We start from the raw sequence: 18,851 nt of genomic DNA, 5'->3' as shown, positions 1-18,851 counted from the left end.
AGGCAGCTGCTACTGGTTGAGCTCAGTCAGTGCAAGGCTCGCGGTTGGCAAACTCGTAGGTTTCCAGCGGAAGCTTTGTGATGCACAGAGCAAGAAGAGATGAACTCGGGAATCACGGAGAAGGTCCAAGAACCGCAGTGTCACGTGCAGTGAACCGCCTAGGCCGCAGTCCCCGGAAGTTCAAGAAAAGAATGAAGTCTAGTTTTGGGTTAATTTTGATGTTGAAAGGCTTATTTTCTTTTTCCATTTCAATTTTCCCTGTTCTTTTAGCAGTACAAGTCTCTCTTTTCCTGAATCTACAGGGGTGTGTGCTACTGATTACACATGATGAAGCTAATTCTTTCTGTAAATCACTTTTCTTGCTTAATAATTATTCTTCTGCATTCATCAAATACTAGGGGAAGAATTATAAAACACAGATAAACAACTGGAATGAGGAAAACCATATAAAAAGAAGAAATTTTCAATTTCTATGAATGACCAGGGACAAGTGGTCTCCCTATGTGCTAACCGCATAATCATTCCAGGAGCGCACTTTTGGTAGAAATTCAGTAATGCTTAAACTTCAAGCTCTCTGCATGCCTTGTCCACAATTATGTAACTTAAGCACTTCCACAGTTATCAACCTTTATTTCCCAATGGCCCCAAGTTCCACCCTCCATGGCTAAGCATTGTCAACTGGAAAAAAATTGCATCAGTTCTCTGTGTCGCTCTCCCTCCCTCTCTCGCTCTCTCGACCAGTCAGTAACCGTGCTGCGAAGTCAGGCCCTTTCTGAATCCAGGTTTCTTCGCATTTTGAGTCTCTTCTGAAATGGAAGATGTATTGATCAAGCTCTCTTTCCACCTTGAATCTCAACCTGCTCCTTCAATCACTTCCCAGGAAAACCAGTCACAAGTCCCCAGTTCTGCCTCTTTTCTGCACATTCTAACCATTGCAGCTCTGAGCATTGCCGCTGCGGCTTTTCTGCTGGTCAGCTACTGCTTCGTCCTCATCAAATACTGCCCGAGCCAGCGCCAACTCCGTCTCATAAGACGCTTCTCTCTCCTAAGGCATCAACAAGAAGAAGATGAAGACTCGTTCATCGCCCTCTCCCCAACAACATGGAATCAAGCAGGACTTGATCGTACAATAATTCGAGAGATCCCGGCTTTTCCATTTCGAAGTGTAGAAGCAAGGCGGAGAAGCTTCTGCGGCTGCACAGTTTGTTTGAACGAGTTCCAGGAACAGGATCTGCTCAGAGTTCTCCCCACTTGCAGCCATGCTTTCCATTCCGATTGTATCGACATGTGGCTCCAGAGCAATTCTAGATGTCCGCTCTGCAGGACGAGCATTTCAGGCACGGCTCAGTGTCCTAACGACCACCTCATGGCACCGAGCTCTTCTCCTCAGGGTTCGCAATTGTATTCCGACATGGGAGACGAAGAAGATTACGTGGTAATCGAACTGAGGAGTGATGAAGTAGTGTCATCTGAAAGGCAAGAGAGGAGTGGATTGATGCCGGTGCAATCTCAGCACAATCAAAGGAAGTTGGAAGTGGAACTTGGCAGCTTCAAGAAGAAGTGCCACCGTGGTTCAATCAAGGCGGACGAAGACATCAATGTAAGAGATCAAGACCACTTGATCGTCCAACCCATCAGGAGATCTTTCTCACTAGACTCCGCGAAAGATAGAAATCTTTTCTTGGCCATCCAGGCGACTATCATCAATAAAGGCCGTCGTGAGGAAAATGCGAAGGAAGAATGCAGTAGCATATTTCGAAGATGACTCTTTTCCTTCGGTGTTTGTGTGCATCGCACCTTGTGTCGAAGCTAGACATACGAACCCTAAGTGAATGCTTTACATAGGTCGATCAAGTCCAATGAATGCACGGGTGAATTTCGGTTTGATGAAGATGAATGGCCTCTTTGGGGCTGGACGAGGATTTTTCCTTTATATTTTTTTCGGAAGTGATGGAACTGAATTACAGCTATAAATCTACTGCATATGCATTATGAATGAGAAAAATGGCTTGCTTTGAATTTCATTCGGTTCACATCTTGAGGAGAAAGGTACGGCAGACTAGAAAACAAACAGTCATTAGCCAAGCAATGGGTAAAACATAAAGTGACAACATTAAGAATCATCATCCTTGAAAATGAGTGCAAACTTCTTTTTGTCTTCGACCAGTTGCATTGATGCCATTGAGAGAGTATCATTCTGGTCCGGGACCATTCGACAACTCAACCTCTTTCCACTCTTTCACAGAAAAATATATGCGTCGGAAGTTTCATGAACCCTCTTATTTTACCCTCTAAAAAAAGCATGACCTCCTGGAAATAGGGACTTATTACAGTCATGCACTCTTCTCCAGAACGTTGCATGAGCTATTGTCTTTACTGAAAGAGTTCACCAGTTAGAGCCCATTAGTAAACTAGCATAAGGGCGAAAAAAGAATCAAAATTTATAGTGGATAGCCAACACGAATGTAGCATTTGAATGCGCTGGGGCACCCGCTAGAATGACCTAAGGCAAATTTTAACGTTCCAAGCACTGACTTTCTTTTTAATGCGTAGTCAATGCCTATCAAGTTTACTTTAGCAAGTAGCCACAGGACAACTACTAAAATGACTAGCGTGCGAAAAGCACGACATGCAAATTGATTAAAAGCAATCAAGGGCAACCGTGGAAAGAGCAGCACCTGTTCAGCATGTCATTAATAAAGGCGTTAAAGAACAAAAGTTTCCAGTCTTCCAAACTAGCCTTGTATGTTCCAGCAGATCCAAGTATTGCTGTATCTTTAACCTTAATCATAACGAGACAGTAACATACAATCCAACATTGGAGGAAGAACGTTGTGCCCCTGACTTCTATTTCTCAATTTTTCATACTCATTAATGAATTAAATACGCAGTTGGGCAGAAAAGATTAACAACTCAAGAAAACTTGATCTTGCTTTTAAGCATACAGAATTGCTTTTGAAATTGTAGAGTTCGAGACCCGGCAAGAACTAAAAGACTTCGCCACTTGCCTTGCTGCATGCCTCGGCTAATTACATGAGCAGCTGTGCAAGAAACAAACTCTGCCAAGGAACTATAGAAGACCCAGTGCTTACTGTTTGAGCAAGACGCCCTGTAACCGTGCACTATATGATGAAGATAAGCTGAATGCAGCAGCAATTGCCAGGTGACCCTGGTCATCGAGTAGATCAGTTTGTTTGAGACCTGGAAGCATCAACCTGGGGCAAGGGCAAGGCCTTTCTGCTAAGCTCATCTGACAGTGCGCCACGGGCCTTTTTCTTCAATTGTTCCAGATGACTCCGGGCCTCTCTGAGTTCGTCTTCTGCACTTGCTCCATGGTTTTCCCAAGCATCAACGACTTGCTGCTGAAACTCAATTGCAAGCGCATAGCTGCATCACCGAGGAAACATGCTTTATACACCAATCACCAAGTATCTCACATATTAACAGATAAAATACTGGAGAACAATTACGTTAGGTAAAGATGCTAATAGGTCGTTCAAGCAAAACTGAATAGAGCCAGTATTACATATTTATTACTTGATCAGCTATTGAACTTGTAAAAATTAGCATTAGATGGGCGAAATAATAGAGTATCATTAAAAAAGTACCATCTAAACAAGATCAAGTCCATTCCATAGACTCATGATACAGCAATTTCTTATTTGACAAGTAAGATATATCTTTTACTAGAAAAGGTGCCAAAATATGACTTGTTGAACCATAAGGTTCTGCTATCTCACAGTTTGGTTGGCTTGGGATGTAACAAGCAGAAAAATTAATGCATTCCCTACATTTTCCGATCTAAAGAATCATGAAAGGCTTGCGGGCTTGGGCTACTTGCAACCCACACAATTTGCTACAAGGTTGAGTAGAAATTTCAACAAAGTTAATTTTTTTCCCAATTGAGTAATTGATTTCACTATAAAAAAACACTCAAGACCTAAATAGCAGCTAAATTCAAACGAGATTATTTGGGGAAAATTCTCAAAGAGAATCAAGTCAACGACTATGTGCATGTCACCACAATACAAAAATATTATCAAGCAGAGGAGCACAAGAAAAAGGGTCTGGTTAACAAATACCCCTACGACACTAGTTAAGTTAGCTAAACGTGGAAATTACTATTTCTAAGACACCTTGAAAATGAAAAAATATACTTCTTAATAAAGTCACTTCTAGTAATAAATTTTAAATTTTCAAAGCACATTTAATAAGGCTTAACGAGTACCCAAGGGACATCATGTAACATGTTCCCAAAAAAACAAAAAGAAGAGAAGAAACAAAATAGTGACCCAGAACAAACAAATTATTAGTAACTGTTAGTATCAAATGGACTGGAAAGGCACAAGATAAGGTTCAGAATAAGAACTATTTTTGCCCTCGAAGTAACAAGTATCACAGTATCTCTTATTGTACACAAAAATTTAATGCCCATAGACACCCACATGTCACTCTGGAGGGTTTAAAGTAAAGCATTATACCCTGTACGATTGTTTCCAAGTAAGTGACAAATTTTATGTCTCAATTTACTTTAAGGCTTCCGAGTATGCAAAGAATGCCAAGTTATTGATGAGACCAAACAACATACGTTATCATAATCTAGATGCCACATCACAGCAATAGGTCTGAAAGTCACGGGGATTTAGGACATTAAAGAAAATATCATAGAAAATGCTAGCACTAAAAAGAATTCTATAAAAGAACTAAACTCAAGAGATAGGAAGGGAAAAAGGGACAAAAAGTTGAAAACAACTAATACTCTTAAACCTGCAGAAGAGCAATGTGGATAAAGCCAGCTGTTTGGAATTAACAATTTTTTAACCCCTCAAACAGTGGCTAGCTGAGATGCAGTTCTAACCATAAATTGATCTCCAGCGAAACAAGGAATAGAAAAGAAAATGAGAAAAAATCTCGCTCCATTTTTCCTGGACTATAACTGCGGGTAGCCGGCCATTTTTTTTTTTCGAAAGATTTTATCCTGGCAGGACATCTAAAACTACTTCGTACAATCCACTGTCCAGAATGAACTCTGGATGGAATTGATCAAGAAATTACAGGTAGGTAATTCTCTGACGCCCACATGGTACAACCTGACACTACAATATCTCATACAGGCGCTAGCGGCATGTGAATATATATATAAAAGATTTCGGAACAAAGCCCTCCAGCAATAAAGACCTATGAGCAAGGGGGAAAAATGAAAGGGAGAGGGATTCATTCCTTCTGGATGGTCTTCAGATACCCTCATGTTGGAGGCTGCTTCATTAAAAAATGAATGCAGAAAAAAGAAGTCATGGTGGGTGTATGATGCACCATCACACAGGCTCCACACTAATTAATGTTTCAGTCAAGCAGCCACATTATTCAATCTCATGTGAATGCCACAAGTTTTTCTCTAGACTTATCTTACTGCTTTTGGAGCAACTTCACCAACTGACAAGTCGAGTAAAACACCAAATTAAGAAAAGAAACAAAAAACTAGGCAGTTTTTTATTACCTTCCCATGGCACTGTATGCTTTTGAAAGGTTCTGACAGGCTTCAATTGAATCTGCATGATGTGGACCAAGCGCGACATCCATAATGTCCTTTGCAACAGCAAACATCTGTGCGGCAGATTGTGGTCTATCTAGCTCCAAATATGCGGCTCCCAGATTGTTATAAATATAACCCACTCCAAAATGGTTTGAACCAAAGCTTCCTTCCAACCTTTCTGCTGCACTCTCCAAGTAAGGAATTGCCTGTTGTACTTGCCCTGTCAGTAACAGCAACCATCCTATCCTTGCAGAAACACTTCCCTCAGAATGTTGCTCCTGCGGAAGTTTCTCCAGCAAAGCGAGAGCTCTCTTCAGTAATGAGATTGCCGTTTCAAACTCGTTCATGGTCTCATACTGCATAGATATTTCGGAGTATGCTTCTGCAACTTCTATTGGGGACACTGCCTCTTTCTTGTCAAGAATCCCACAAGCAATCTCCAAGCACCTCTTCGCGTCTGCAAGCTTCTGTTGGTCACACAGTGCTTTCCCCATTGATATAAACACCAAAGCCCTAGTCTGACTATCTTTTTCGGTCTTTTGGACAGCATCCCTTAGAGTATTAATGGCTTGATCAGTCTTTCCCAGTGCAATCTGCATATTCGCGGCATCAATCTCGGCACGGAGCAAATCAGAACTGAGTCCCCAGTTCTTCAAAACCTTCTGCGAAAGCTCATTCTGCTCCAGTGCCTTCTCATGCTGCTCCAACCCGCTATATATCACGCCAAGAAGTCTCCTATCATGCGCAACCTCCACCGAATTATTACCCAGATGATTTTTGTGTATCTCCAGAGCCTTCAAACCAAATGGCAGAGCCTCTTTGAAGTTCAGAACAGCAACATAAGCTTCCGCGACGTCGCGATTTGCTTTACCCAACTCCACACTATCCTCATCAAAAGTCGTCTCCTTAATCTCCAGACACTTCCTAAGATCCCTAATAGCTTCCTCTCTTCTTCCCATCGCCGTCTTCACGTTCGCCAACTCAAGAAGCACCGCGTGCTGCACGGGTCTAATATCCTCCACGCTAGACCCCTCTTCCTCTAGCTTACCCAACATCCTATTTGATCTATTCAAATATCCCAAGCCATCACTAAACCTCTTCAACAAGTAACTAGCAGAACCCATCAACTGCAACGTCATGGCAGCAAGCAAACTAGGCTTACCATCTGTATCCAACCCCTTCAAAGCCCTATCCGCGAAATGCAGAATCTTGTTGGGGTCCTCGCCCTCCTGATCAAGCTTGAGGCCGATCTTGAGAGAGGCCAGGCCGAGCTCCTTGTCGTCGAAGGAGGACTCCATCTTCTTGAACGCGCCGAGCATCTCGTCGAGCGTGGTCGCGGACTCGAAGGCCTCCTCAAGCCGCGACCTTTCTTGGATTTTCCTCTGCCTCGAGGGGATTTGAGCGGGTTTCTCGACGAGGGTGTCGAGGGTTCGCGACGTGGGCGCCAAGAACTCGTAGGGTTTGAAGAGAAACCCGTGGGACTGGGAGCAGGGCTTGAGGATTGAAGAAGGCGAAGAAGTAGCGGAGGGGACATTCGAAACGTAGTTCTTGGAAGGGATTGGCGAGATGGGTTTGGGGCTTTGGCGTCTGCACAGCGAGAGGAAGCATGCGGAAGCTCTTCTCATGGTGGATTCAGAGGATCTCGCTGGCAATGGACAGAGCTTTACATAAACCTTTGCAAAACCCTCGGACAGACAGATTTTGCAAGAAAAACAAAAGACCCAAAAAAAAAAAAAAAAGTTTGCCTCCGATTTCAGTTCCAGATGGTTGCTCCATTGACTTTAACTCTAGGGAAAAAAAAGAAAAACGAAGGAAGCACAGAAATGCCCTTGAAATGACGTGGTCGCCGAATATCTTTGCACTTGCTCTCACGGAAAAAAGGATAGCGATATAAATAGTTTTTTAATTTTGATTTAATATATAATATGATCCTTGAACTTTTAATTTGCTCAATATAATCGCTGAATTTAAACACAATGTGCAACACGATCATGAACTTCAATTTATTTAATATGATCCCCAAGCATTTATGTTGTTTTCCCCTGCAGTAAAAGGGCACGGTACGGAGGGCCGTGTTAGACATGATCCGTCGTGCGTCGGCCTTGGCTCGATTGGACCTGGCCCAAGCCCGTTATCCACATGGGCCTATCCTCATTTTAGATTTCGGGGCTTGGGCCCGGAAAACTGTACAGTAACTCGTTAGGCCCAAAAAACTCCCCCCGTGAAGTGGCCCTCTTCCCCTCTCACGTTTCGTCATTCCTCAATCTTCAGTCATGTATCACTTTCTTACACTTTTGATAATACCGTTTTATCAAATTTTAGTTTTTTCCTTTCTTTACTTTCTCCAAGTATCGCGATGGAGAACAATAGCAACAACCGTTACTAATCATCTCGACTCGATTTGGGCTTCACCGTGAAATTGTCGCGAAACTCATGCGGCGAGTTCTACAACACGTCTCCGTGTTAGCTCCAACCCGGCAACAAGTCGAATTCGCCGACGACGGAACCCAATTGCCCCATGATGGGAGAAATTTGAGGGGTGAACACCACAAGCTAGTTCTCACGAAGACTTCCCCGGACGAAAACCCCTACGCCCGGACGAATCCCCCCTAAATAACTGCAGCAACGACTTTTATGGAGAAGAATGATCGACGTCTGGAGTACAGTGTTGCTCGAGATCGATGCTAATGGTGTCAAAAAGGTAGTTGGCACGGTAGATGACCACCGAACCGATTATCCAGTGAATCCTCAAGTGGGACAAGCCACTTGAAAAAGCACCAAGCAAGCAAGACATGATGCCCAGACGTATGAGCCCAAGCAGAGCTCGTCCAAGTACAACGCCACAACCAAAAGCCTGTTCAAAGAGAAAAGCAGCGAGAGCTTGCCTTTGGCTTTGCCGAAATTCCCTGCTTCACCCGATGCATGGAAACAGACACTAGAGAAAAAGTGCGGCATCTATTGTTCACCAGAAACTTTCGAGTTTCTTTACCTTCCAATTTATGGATTAAATTTACGAAATATGCGTAGTGTGCTGTCATTGACCATTAAGTCAATGAGAAATGAAACATTATATCATTGAACTCCTATATTCATGAAGGCAAAATCGTTTAAGATGCCTAAGTCCTACAAATATATATACTTATTAAGAGAGTTTTTTTTTTTATTTATTTTGAACTCATTTTTTTTTCCTTTTTGATTTTCCCTTTTTCAAAAGAAAATATAAAGCACGGGATATCACCCGCTCTCTCCCATTCTGGTTCTAACATAATCGGCCCTCCAAACACACTCCCCCTTCTCAAGGACACGACCAGCCCCGTGTCCAAACAGACCCCCTCAAAAGCGCGGGACGCAACGGGCAACTTTCGCGGGAAATCCGACGTGGCGCCCGCCACCTCGGCCTCCACGTCACCCTTCCCGCCAAAAAAAACCCCTAGCGGAGCTCCGCCTCCTCCGCCCCCACCATATACATCCACCAGATCCGCCACCATCCTCCGTCCACCTCCTCCTCCTCCTCCTCCTCCCCTCTTCGATTCATCGTAGAAATGGAGTCTTCGGATTCGGCCTCCTCCATAGCCTCCAGACCCAAGAAGCCCTTCAGCTCCGCCTCGCGGAAGGCCCGAGCTCGCGACGGCGGCGCCGCCGCTACAGCCGACGTCGTCGGCCTCCTGAGCTCCAAGACCCCGGAGAAGAAGCCGCCGCCGTCGTGCCTCCCGAGCCGGGCCCGGAACCGCGGCGTCGCGCTCTCGATCAGGGACGTGAGGCGGGTCGCCGAGAGCCTCCGCGGGTCGTCGTCGTCGTCGTCCAGCCGGGACACCCCGCCGGCGGGCCGCGAGGCCGGGTCGGCGCGGAAGCAGATCTTCTCCGACGAGGCTACAGCTGGGAAGCCGAAGAGATCCGCTGCTGGGCCGGCTAAGTTGCCGGAAAAGTAAGGCGGGGGTTTCTTTTCGCTGCGTGTAATTTCGGTTGTGAATGATTTGTAGGTTTGTGCTAAAAAAAAGGGTTCTTGATTCGTTTTAGGTACGAGGTGTTGGGGCAGTTTTTCGATGGCTTGGATAGTTCGGTCAGGCTGTTGAAATTGAAGGGATCGGTGACGACGTTCACGAACATCTGCCCCAAAATCGAGTGCTTGACCGACAGGTATGTTTTTGAGGAAGAACCGATTTCGCATTTGATTTCTGTGGAATTGGAATTTATTTTCCTGGGCTGGTGAAGCAGAAGCTGGATTGTAGTATGTGTTAGATCGAACTCGATTTCGATCATCTTGCAGTCCTTACTGTCTATATAAGGTGCGAATGTTGCATAATTTCATTAGGCGCAATGAAAGAATCGCAAACTTTGACGAATTACCTAGCTTGTTAGTTTTTTGAACTATGAAGAGGGAAGGGATTATAGCATGGAAGTGATGAGTTGGATTTTCGGAATGTGGGTCCCTACTGGTTTTTCGGCTATGGCGAACTAGAAACTGAAGTAAACCGAATCAGATATCGTAGTCTTTATTGTCTCCCACGATACTCGATGATGCTTATCTTTATTGGCTAATGAGAATCAGTAGATCTGGAATTGTTTTTTCCTGATTCTCTTCTGATGGTTTCAGGAGGTTCACTCATAGGCACCTATCTCAGTTGAAGTTTATCTTACCTGAGGCAATTGAGATAAAGAAGGTGCTCACGTTTGATGAGCAAACCAGTTGCATGAAGCCGAATCTCAGCATAAGTCTGAATGCTGACACGATTCAAAAGGACGGGAAGACGAGCTTGGACAATAGCAAGATCAATTTACGAAAGCTCTTCCGTGCCCGGCTTTCAGAATTTGCTAACTCCCATCCTGAGGTACTTTGTGAGGCGTCATTTATGTATATCCACTGCACTATGCTGTAAGTTTACGTACCACGCGTTAATTTGATAGACTGATGATCCGCTCTGTGAAGCATTCTTTTAGTTCGCATATTAGTTGCATTTAATCGTCACTTTTGAACGATTAGTTTCCCCCTGTTGCTAGTACTAATAGCATTCAACCAAATGTTTTTATCAGAAATATTAACTGGTCTCTTAGCCTTACGGTATATTGGACTCTGGAATTACGGAATTAGCTCTCATCTATTTTTTACAGCTTGAGGTTCTTAACACTTTCCGCATCTGGTTCTTTTCATTATTTTGATGGGATTGTCACTATGTGTTCGTAACAATGATTTCTCGAATCAGGGAGATGAAGTTCCGGAGGAACCACTTCCAGAACCTTTCAATCACAGACAAGATAGAATTCAAAGTGAGATACTGCGGTCCAATGCCTCTTTGCCGGCAGAAGCATCAACAGAAGATCCTGTAGGATTGCAACCAGCGGTAGCGTCTCATCTGTCTGGATCGTTTCGGAGACGCTTCTCCCAGAAGGTCGAGAGCAATACATCGGGGAACACTAGCCAGATGATGTCTGAAGTTTCACTTGGGCATGCTTCTCTTTCAGTTCAGGAGCCACACCAGGATGAAGTTTCTAATGATGAAGAAACGGATTCTTCCGACCCACCTGAAGATGAATTGGCTTCACAGACGAGCAGTGAAGAATGTTTAGCTGACTCTGCAGCTCCGGTTGTTTGTCCACCTTCAAATAATATGGCCACTCCAAGAAAAGTGATTGACCTGTTGAAGAATGATGATTCTTCTCAGAAAATCTCAAGTTTCGAATCAACTCCCGCCAAACTTGCTTCTACTCCAGCTAGGCTAATGGCTGCAACACCTGTATTGCAGTCACCAAAGAGGAGTTTCATGAGCCCTGAAGATGATTGTGCCAGTTCACCTCATAAGTTAGTTAGGCGTCCACCTCGTACCCGTTCACTGAAGTTTGATACTCCTGTTAAGGACACATTGGTGGAGAATGAAGCGAGGAAAAATGACTCAGTGCCATCTGACGATGATATATTTGATATTCTTCCTCAGGATCTTCTGCAAAAGGTGAGACGCTGGGTAATGTTTTATATGTCGAAACCCATCCTTTCTTTCTCCCAAAGGGATATCTACTAACAATGTGGTTTGGATTTAACAATTAGCTTCTGCATATCAGTTTAAGGTTATTTATTTTGCTTTCCCCTGATATATACGTTGATGATATTAGTCAGATATTGAGTTAGTAATGGAGAGAGAACATTATTTCTTCTTATGTGCATCTCCCAATAAAGCTAGTAGTTGAATCTAATTGCTTCCATTTTGCTATTTCAGTGCCTTGATTGAAGGGTACAGCTTTAATAAACTTCTAATTAACTTCCTGGGTGTTACTCTACCAAAATCGAATAGAGTGGAACATGTCATGGTGGCAAATGCACCATTCTTATATCGAGAGCAGTAATTTGTAAATTGCTGATTTGATGAGATTAAAATCTGTGTTAGATACGACTAAAATCTGTATGCGATGCAAATTACAAAAGATTGATGATTCTGTTGCTTCTTGCAGATAAGAGATAGAGAAAAGAAAGCGAAGGAGGATAAAGATCCAGCCATCTCACGAGCGAAGCGAAGGCGAGAAATTCTTGCCGCCCTGCCTCAACTATTCAACATGATGCATTTCTTGTTCAGGTCTACCAAGCGCTCCGTGATAACAAGAGAGGAGCTTATTTATCAGATTATAAAAAGCCGCTTTGACATGATTGACAGAAGTAGGTTCTTTTTCTTTTCTATTTGGCGACTTCATGGGGTATTGTTGCCATCAGGGTTCACATGTTCTTAAGATTCATTTTGTGCCATTTTGACAGGAGAAGTTGAAGAGCAACTTGATTTGATGAAAGAGCTGGTCCCTGAGTGGATCTCCGAGAGGGCGGCTTCCACTGGGGATCGCCTTTTCAGGTGTGCTTTGCTTATTGTCCTTTAGAGCAAAACTAGTTAATAACTGATCATGTGCAAAAGTTTCCAGTCCTTATCGTTCAACTAAGTGTCATTGAGCTTTCAATTCATATATTGGCAATTGACGGAGAAGCTTCTTATTTGCAGCATCAACAAAATGTCAGATCCCGATTCTATACGGCATCGGCTTGCCGAAGCGAAGTGACAGCGTTTGTGCTAGATCTTCTGGAAGCTAGGATCAGATTTGCACCGAGAATGCAGAAGAAATTCTTCATCTGTCAATTGTAAATGCTCAATCTTTTTTTGCCCTCTTTGTATGCTAGTTGCGTATTTAGATGTGGATGCTGTTACTAGGGACGAGTAGCTGCGGCACCTAATTCGTTACCTTGATATTAGTGATTAATTATATGAAACCTGCATTCTTCTAGCTGGTGAATGTGCTGGGCAATCTGTGTAGAAGCAGTAATTTAGGGTAGTCACCGAATTGTAGCATTTCGAGATGTGATCGAACTTTTGAGCCATTTTTGCGGTGGCATTGTACATTTAAGAATGCAATCCTGATGAACAATGACATTGCAGAAGGAGACTTCATCAGGTTGTAGTTGGAAGTTAAATTGGGGTCACATTTTATAGAACAGTTTTCTTACCTTTTCTCCTCTATCTGGGCAATCTGAGGGTTCGATCATTTAACTCGGTTCTATTGTAGAGATGCCCAAGAATCAATTGGCTTGAACAATTCTTTGTTGATCAATGCGCTGCCAGGAATAACCATAGACTAAATTCATGTTTCGGTATTTGTTTCGTGCATTTTTACCAACAAAAACGAATCCAGTCATACCTGTGCTGCCGCTGATATTTTTCTGCAGCTCTGTTGTAGATTTTAGATTCAACACCGCAAACTGTAGGCTTCTGTTAACATGACATGAATGACTTATGAGAATTTTTATCGTTGTTAAGCATCAGGACATAAGACTGTCTAAGCCAGGGCTGATCAAAAGGAGTTGTTCATGCTTCACTGAATCTACCAAATGGTCAATCAAAATTCATGCGTCGGATATCCAATAATTTTGCACATTAAACCGTCTAGCTCTGAATCAACTCCAACCTCCACCTTATCAACTTCACTTTTGAATTAAACATCTGATTTCGCAGTTGGAATGAATTGAAACGCGATCGTGCAAGTAAGACTGTAGGAAGCCAATCCAATCATCGACGACTTGATATAGCAACTAGCATGGGAAGAAGAAAAAAGAAATTGGGTGGCCATGAAAAAAGGTAAATTACAGAACTGAATCCTCCAACTTTCCCATAACTTGCAATTGGCGTACCTGTAGTTGCAAAATCTTGCATTTTGCCTCTTGAGTTTCGCAAAACTCTTGGTATCGAAAATAATTCGAGAAAGGTCGGGACAGTTATAAAAATCGCGAGGTGCAAGGCGTGAGTATCTCGAAATTAGATGGTGAAAAGTGTTACCAAGGGAAAGTCGATGATGGGACATCAACGGTATAGCGGTAAATGTGGGAGTGCAATATCACATGGCATAGTGGTAAGGCTGAGAGCTACATTCCAGCAATCTGCCAAGTTGTAACTTCAATCGACCGACTAGACAAAGAGCTACGCAAGCAATAGCTCAACAAAATTGGAAAATGTGACGATCAAAATGTTGAAGTCGCCTAAAGACACCCATCACGATCACCACGTCCGCTGCCCCCGCCGCTGGCAAGTAGCTTCTCTTCTTCACTCACCGTTGCACGGAAAATATATTAGGTAGGATCCAATTAACATTCGAACACAATTTTACATCCAGATCAATACCGAAATAACCCTAAACCATGGTATTCTGATACTAGGAGAGTATGGTTTCAGAGATAATTTCAGGGAATTCCAACATCAATGTGGGTTAGATTTCGAATCTCATCCAATCTTAGAGTGTCTAAAGCTTCTTACTTCACGAGACAATGCCGGGCGTACATGATGCATGTGCAGCTAGCGCATCCGAGAACTTCGATAAGGCCGGTCTGATACGATGCCTAACCGATGCACTACGTAGTATCTATATGTACACACGAAGCATCCTAGGTTTTTCTTTCCTGTGTAGATCCGAAAGTGGTTTTGCTCCTAACGGACAAACACATGCAAACCCGACTTGCACCCCAGAACAGTGTGATCATCAAGCAAAAGCCAAAATGGCCCCTTGGGAAAAAGGCAAAGCAAATTTGTATTCCTGATTCGGTTCGGGGTGGGGTGGGTAGGGAACACTTTCTAGGGCAAAAAATATAATCATGGATTTCAAAGGCATCTTTGCTGCACTTTTGTACAGCAACCGCATCATTCGAGATCATGGGACATCAAACTGTCTATTGACTCCAGCATCCATCTGATCAACTTTGCTTTTTGTGTTCCTTTTTCCACTGTTTCTTTTGGTTCCCATGAGAAACATAAGTATTAACTTTCCTGATGCATGGTTGGTTCTTAGGATGAGTGGCAGAAGAGCCATCTCCCATGAATTTATTGTTTTAAGGAAAAGAAAAAAGGATGGAATGTGTTGATCCGCTGGCATAGAACATGGAAAGATATGTCTGTATTCATCTTGAAGCAACGTGCGCAAAGGCTGATTTGACGATGAAGTTCTCGAGCGTCAATCTCAACGCGAGAGCCCGAGGGAAAGGAACTCAACGAGTGAAAGGAGACGTAAGCAATCGGTCCAGACCGGCACACGTATTGTATATCCCAAAAACTTAAGTTATTAGAACACGGAGTATATTCTCCATCTTGAAAATTCAAATGTTTTGGTCTGCTCTTTCTCAAGTCTAAAACAATTTTCGTGCATTTTCACATCGTGGGACTATGCTCACCACGCAAGGGTATTCTACTCAACTTTATAGATATGATTTTGATTGTTTTGTCAAAACTAAACTCATGGTCGAATTACTCTGTTGACTTTTTAGTATCTGTGAATGATTAATTACACTTTGTGTGGCTCAAATTGAAATTAGTCAGTTTTAAGTTTCCTCTTTAAAATTGTTTTTCACTTCATTTTACATAAAATTTGAATTTTTTTTTTCAATTGGTACCCCAGATCAAACCACACGCTCAAGGATCGACGGAACCCACGCACTTTACTATCTAATTACGGTCGCAATAATGGTTGATATTTCCAAAAATCCAAATTCCATAAAATTTAGTGGCTTGATTGGGATTCGATATAGCAACTTCAGAAAATTGAAAAACGATTGCACCTTTTAAAAATATAAGGACTTTATTGCATTTCATACAAAAAAATTTAGAATTTCGGTTTTACTTTTAACCAAATGTTGGCTAGTCGTCGAAATGGGCGGACCAGAGATTCGACCGGTGGAACCGCTAAGTCGACGTTAAACAGGTTGTTCATCCGGGCCAGCTCGAGTTACATTCTAGAAATGAGTTTAAAATCTACCAAAAGTAGTTAATTAAGAGCTTGGTTAATTTTTGGCCAAAAGCCAAAGGAGCTAGCTTTAATCGCATAATGAATTTATATTGACCGCCAATTAAACTATACTAAAACTCTAGCTGGTATTCCATCATCAGATTCCCTATCCCTTCATTAGATTTAGTAGGACCACGAGTATAATTAAGGATTTGAAGTTGACAACCTAGCACGTTTTGAGCCAATTTTCTCTTGCCTTTCCTCGAAGCATGAACTACAACCTTTAAGCAATTTTTCTAGTACCACGACATCTATAATTTAGCCAAAATAATAGTAATATAGGCACTCGCTCACTGACCTATTAATGTTTATGTTGTTTAAAGGTAGCTACATTGAATTATTAGGTTTATCTATTCCTCATATGCAATGCACATAGCAAATAAGAGTGCAGGCAGCTGCAAAATAAGTGAAGTCTCATGAATATTTCTAGCTTATTTTAAGTAGAAGCCTATGTAAATCTTTCTTTTGCACAGCCGTTTCTTCATTGTTAATTTGGATACCTAGTCAAATTTTCAAATTATAACTGCCTATATTGATGAAAATAGAGGCGGATCATGTAAAAGACGGGTTACGCGGGCTGTGCACCACGTAATACTCTCACTCTTGCATCCCCTTCCTTTGAACTGAAGCTGGTTTTGTTTATCAGAGGAAGGTCGCTAGCGTCGGTCGCCTTTTCCCGTCCTACCAATAAAAAGTAATTCATCATTACGAGTAGAAAAAAATTGACAACAGTGGCTTGCATAGAATTTGTAGTCCCTTGGAGTCGCTATCGCACATCCAACACCTCTGTTGTGTCCACCATCTCACTTTTGTTTCTAAATTGGCATCCTTACATGATCCTTACATCATCTAGGAATTAGACCACATCATGGGTTCACTCAATTATGAATTGAATGTGTCGATGTCCTTTGTCCTCTTGTGCTCATCATCCTACTTTTTTTCACCTCATTTCGGGGCACAATTTGAAAGCTCTAGTCATCTCATTTTCACCAAATTTATGTACGTGAAAACCCACATGCCATTTTTCCAACAAAAAAAAAACCCACATGTCATTTGCCATCAGTCATCGAGATAGTGGGAAAAATGTCAGAAAAGTCCTAAACCTATTGCATTTGAGCCAATTTAGTTATAAACATTTTTTTGTGCCAATTTAATCCTAAACCTTTGACACGGTGCCAATTTAGTTATTCCGGTTAATTTTGGCCGGATATTACTGACATGAACCCTGGTCGACCTACATGGCACTATCAACACTAATGTGGATAATTTTAATAATATTTTAATATTTTCGACTTTTCATTATTTTTTTTCTTTTTTTCTTTCTTCTTCCTTTGACCCGTGACCGGCCACCAGCTATAGGCAATGGCTAGGCAGGCTGGCCTCGCTTAGGTGAGGGTTTCCGTCGCCCGCCACAAGCGAGGCCCAGCCCGGCGAGGGTGACGGTGACGGCGACCTTTGCCCAGGTGAGGCTAGTCCGCCCGGCCATAGCCAGTGGCCGGTCATCACCTGTGGCCGATCACCAGCCAAAGGAAAAAGAAAGAAAAAAAGAAAAGAAAGAAAAAAATCAGAACAATATTAAAATATTATTAAAAATTATCCACGTTAACATTGGTGGTGCCGCGTAGACCGGCCGGCTTTCATGTCAGCATGATCCGGCCAAAATTAGTTGGAAGAACTGAATTGACACTATGTCAAAAGGTTTATGACTAAATTGGCAAAAAAAAAAGGTTTAAAACTAAATTGACACAAATGCAATAGGTTTATGACTTTTTAAACACTTTTCCCTCGAAATAGTTATAGTGCAAGTTATATAAGAATTTGATTGAGAAAACAATTGAATAAGTGGTAGGAAAAACAAAATTGAAATAAAGTAATTTATACACGGTATATATATTGTTATATCGGGAAAATTACCTAATCAGTCCTAAACTTATTGCACGGATGCCAATTTAGTTCTAAACTTTTCAATTTTGCCAAATTTGTCCTAAATCTTTATGCGATATTCTAATATTTATGCCAATTTAGTTCTAAACTTTAAGCAATGGCCATTATGTTTGTATATAAAGAGCGAGGAATGTGATTTGGATTGGATGAATCCAAATGAGATGACAAAGGAATTGAGTGCTTCATACCCTGCGAGGGGCTTGCTTAAGATCGTAAATAGCCTTCTTCAATCAACATATGAAATTAGGATATGACTAATTGATAAAACCCGGTAGTTGATGCATAAAGATTTCCTCCATAAGAGTGTCATGTAAGAAGGTATTGTTGACATCCAATTGTAGAAGGGGCCAATTGTTTGATAATGCCATACAAAGGACGATCCGTATCGTGGTGGGTTTAACATCTGGACTAAATGTATGATCATAGTCAAGTCCTGGCCGTTAGTGAAATCCCTTAATGACAAGTTGTGCCTTGTACCAAGATATGCTACTATCTGAGTTTCTCTTGACTCGAAATATCCACTTGCGGCCAATGATATTGTGATGAGGTTGAGGTGGTACAAGTTACCATGTACCACTTTGGAGAATTGCATTATATTCCTCCGACATAGCAGCACGCCATTTTGGATCTTTAAAGGCCTGGGAAACACACGTTGGTTTAAGTGAGGGAGGTAAAGGATATTTGGTGGTTGAATGTATTTGTTTGGGTTTGTAAATGTTATTATGGGAGCGAGCGATCATCGGATGAGAATGTGCGGGCATTGTGGAATTATAGTGGAGGGGCCGAATGAAGTGTTTGAATCCGTGGGAGGCATAGATGGAGCTTTAGGGCGCGCATGGAATCCATTCTGGAGCAGAAATTCTGCTCCAGAATGCATTCCGGAACAGAAATGCGTTTGTTAAAATAATTTTGGAATGCATTCTGGAGCAATTTTTGCATTCTGGAATAAAAACGCGTTTGGTAAAACTTCATTCTTTTTTTTGCTCTAGAATGAATTTTTGCTTCCAGAATGAGTTTTGGCCCAAAAAAGAGAAGCTACTTTTTGTAGCTTCTTTCTTCCAGAATGCATTCTAGCCCAAAT

General features: G+C 42.2%; 2 protein-coding genes and 1 pseudogene across 2 annotated transcripts; 2 read left to right on the top strand and 1 right to left on the bottom strand.

Moving 5' to 3' along the window:
• Positions 1 to 651: 651 nt before the first annotated feature.
• On the top strand, positions 652 to 2,351 carry LOC115673492 (RING-H2 finger protein ATL16-like; annotated as a pseudogene).
• Positions 2,352 to 2,845: 494 nt separating this feature from the next.
• LOC115673490 (protein KINESIN LIGHT CHAIN-RELATED 1) lies at positions 2,846 to 7,184 on the bottom strand. The gene is made up of 2 exons (XM_030595675.2): positions 5,498 to 7,184; positions 2,846 to 3,387 (listed from the first exon to the last, which is right to left on the bottom strand). Exons 1-2 carry the CDS (start codon positions 7,156 to 7,158, stop codon positions 3,186 to 3,188), a joined length of 1,863 nt encoding a protein of 620 aa, XP_030451535.2. The 5' UTR covers positions 7,159 to 7,184; the 3' UTR covers positions 2,846 to 3,185.
• A 1,801-nt stretch (positions 7,185 to 8,985) lies between these two features.
• On the top strand, positions 8,986 to 12,944 carry LOC115673491 (CDT1-like protein a, chloroplastic). The gene is made up of 7 exons (XM_030595676.2): positions 8,986 to 9,458; positions 9,551 to 9,670; positions 10,128 to 10,362; positions 10,735 to 11,478; positions 11,975 to 12,176; positions 12,273 to 12,363; positions 12,508 to 12,944. The coding sequence occupies exons 1-7, from the start codon at positions 9,076 to 9,078 to the stop codon at positions 12,563 to 12,565; spliced, it is 1,833 nt and encodes a 610-aa protein (XP_030451536.2). The 5' UTR covers positions 8,986 to 9,075; the 3' UTR covers positions 12,566 to 12,944.
• Positions 12,945 to 18,851: the final 5,907 nt, after the last annotated feature.

Source organism: Syzygium oleosum, unplaced genomic scaffold, assembly GCF_021117445.2.
Source record: "Syzygium oleosum isolate NSW1041296 unplaced genomic scaffold, Sole_v2.1 Sole_v2.09, whole genome shotgun sequence".
Lineage (NCBI taxonomy): Eukaryota > Viridiplantae > Streptophyta > Magnoliopsida > Myrtales > Myrtaceae > Syzygium > Syzygium oleosum.
Note: the sequence above shows the minus strand (reverse complement) of the source record. Positions and strands in the feature narration are given on the sequence as shown.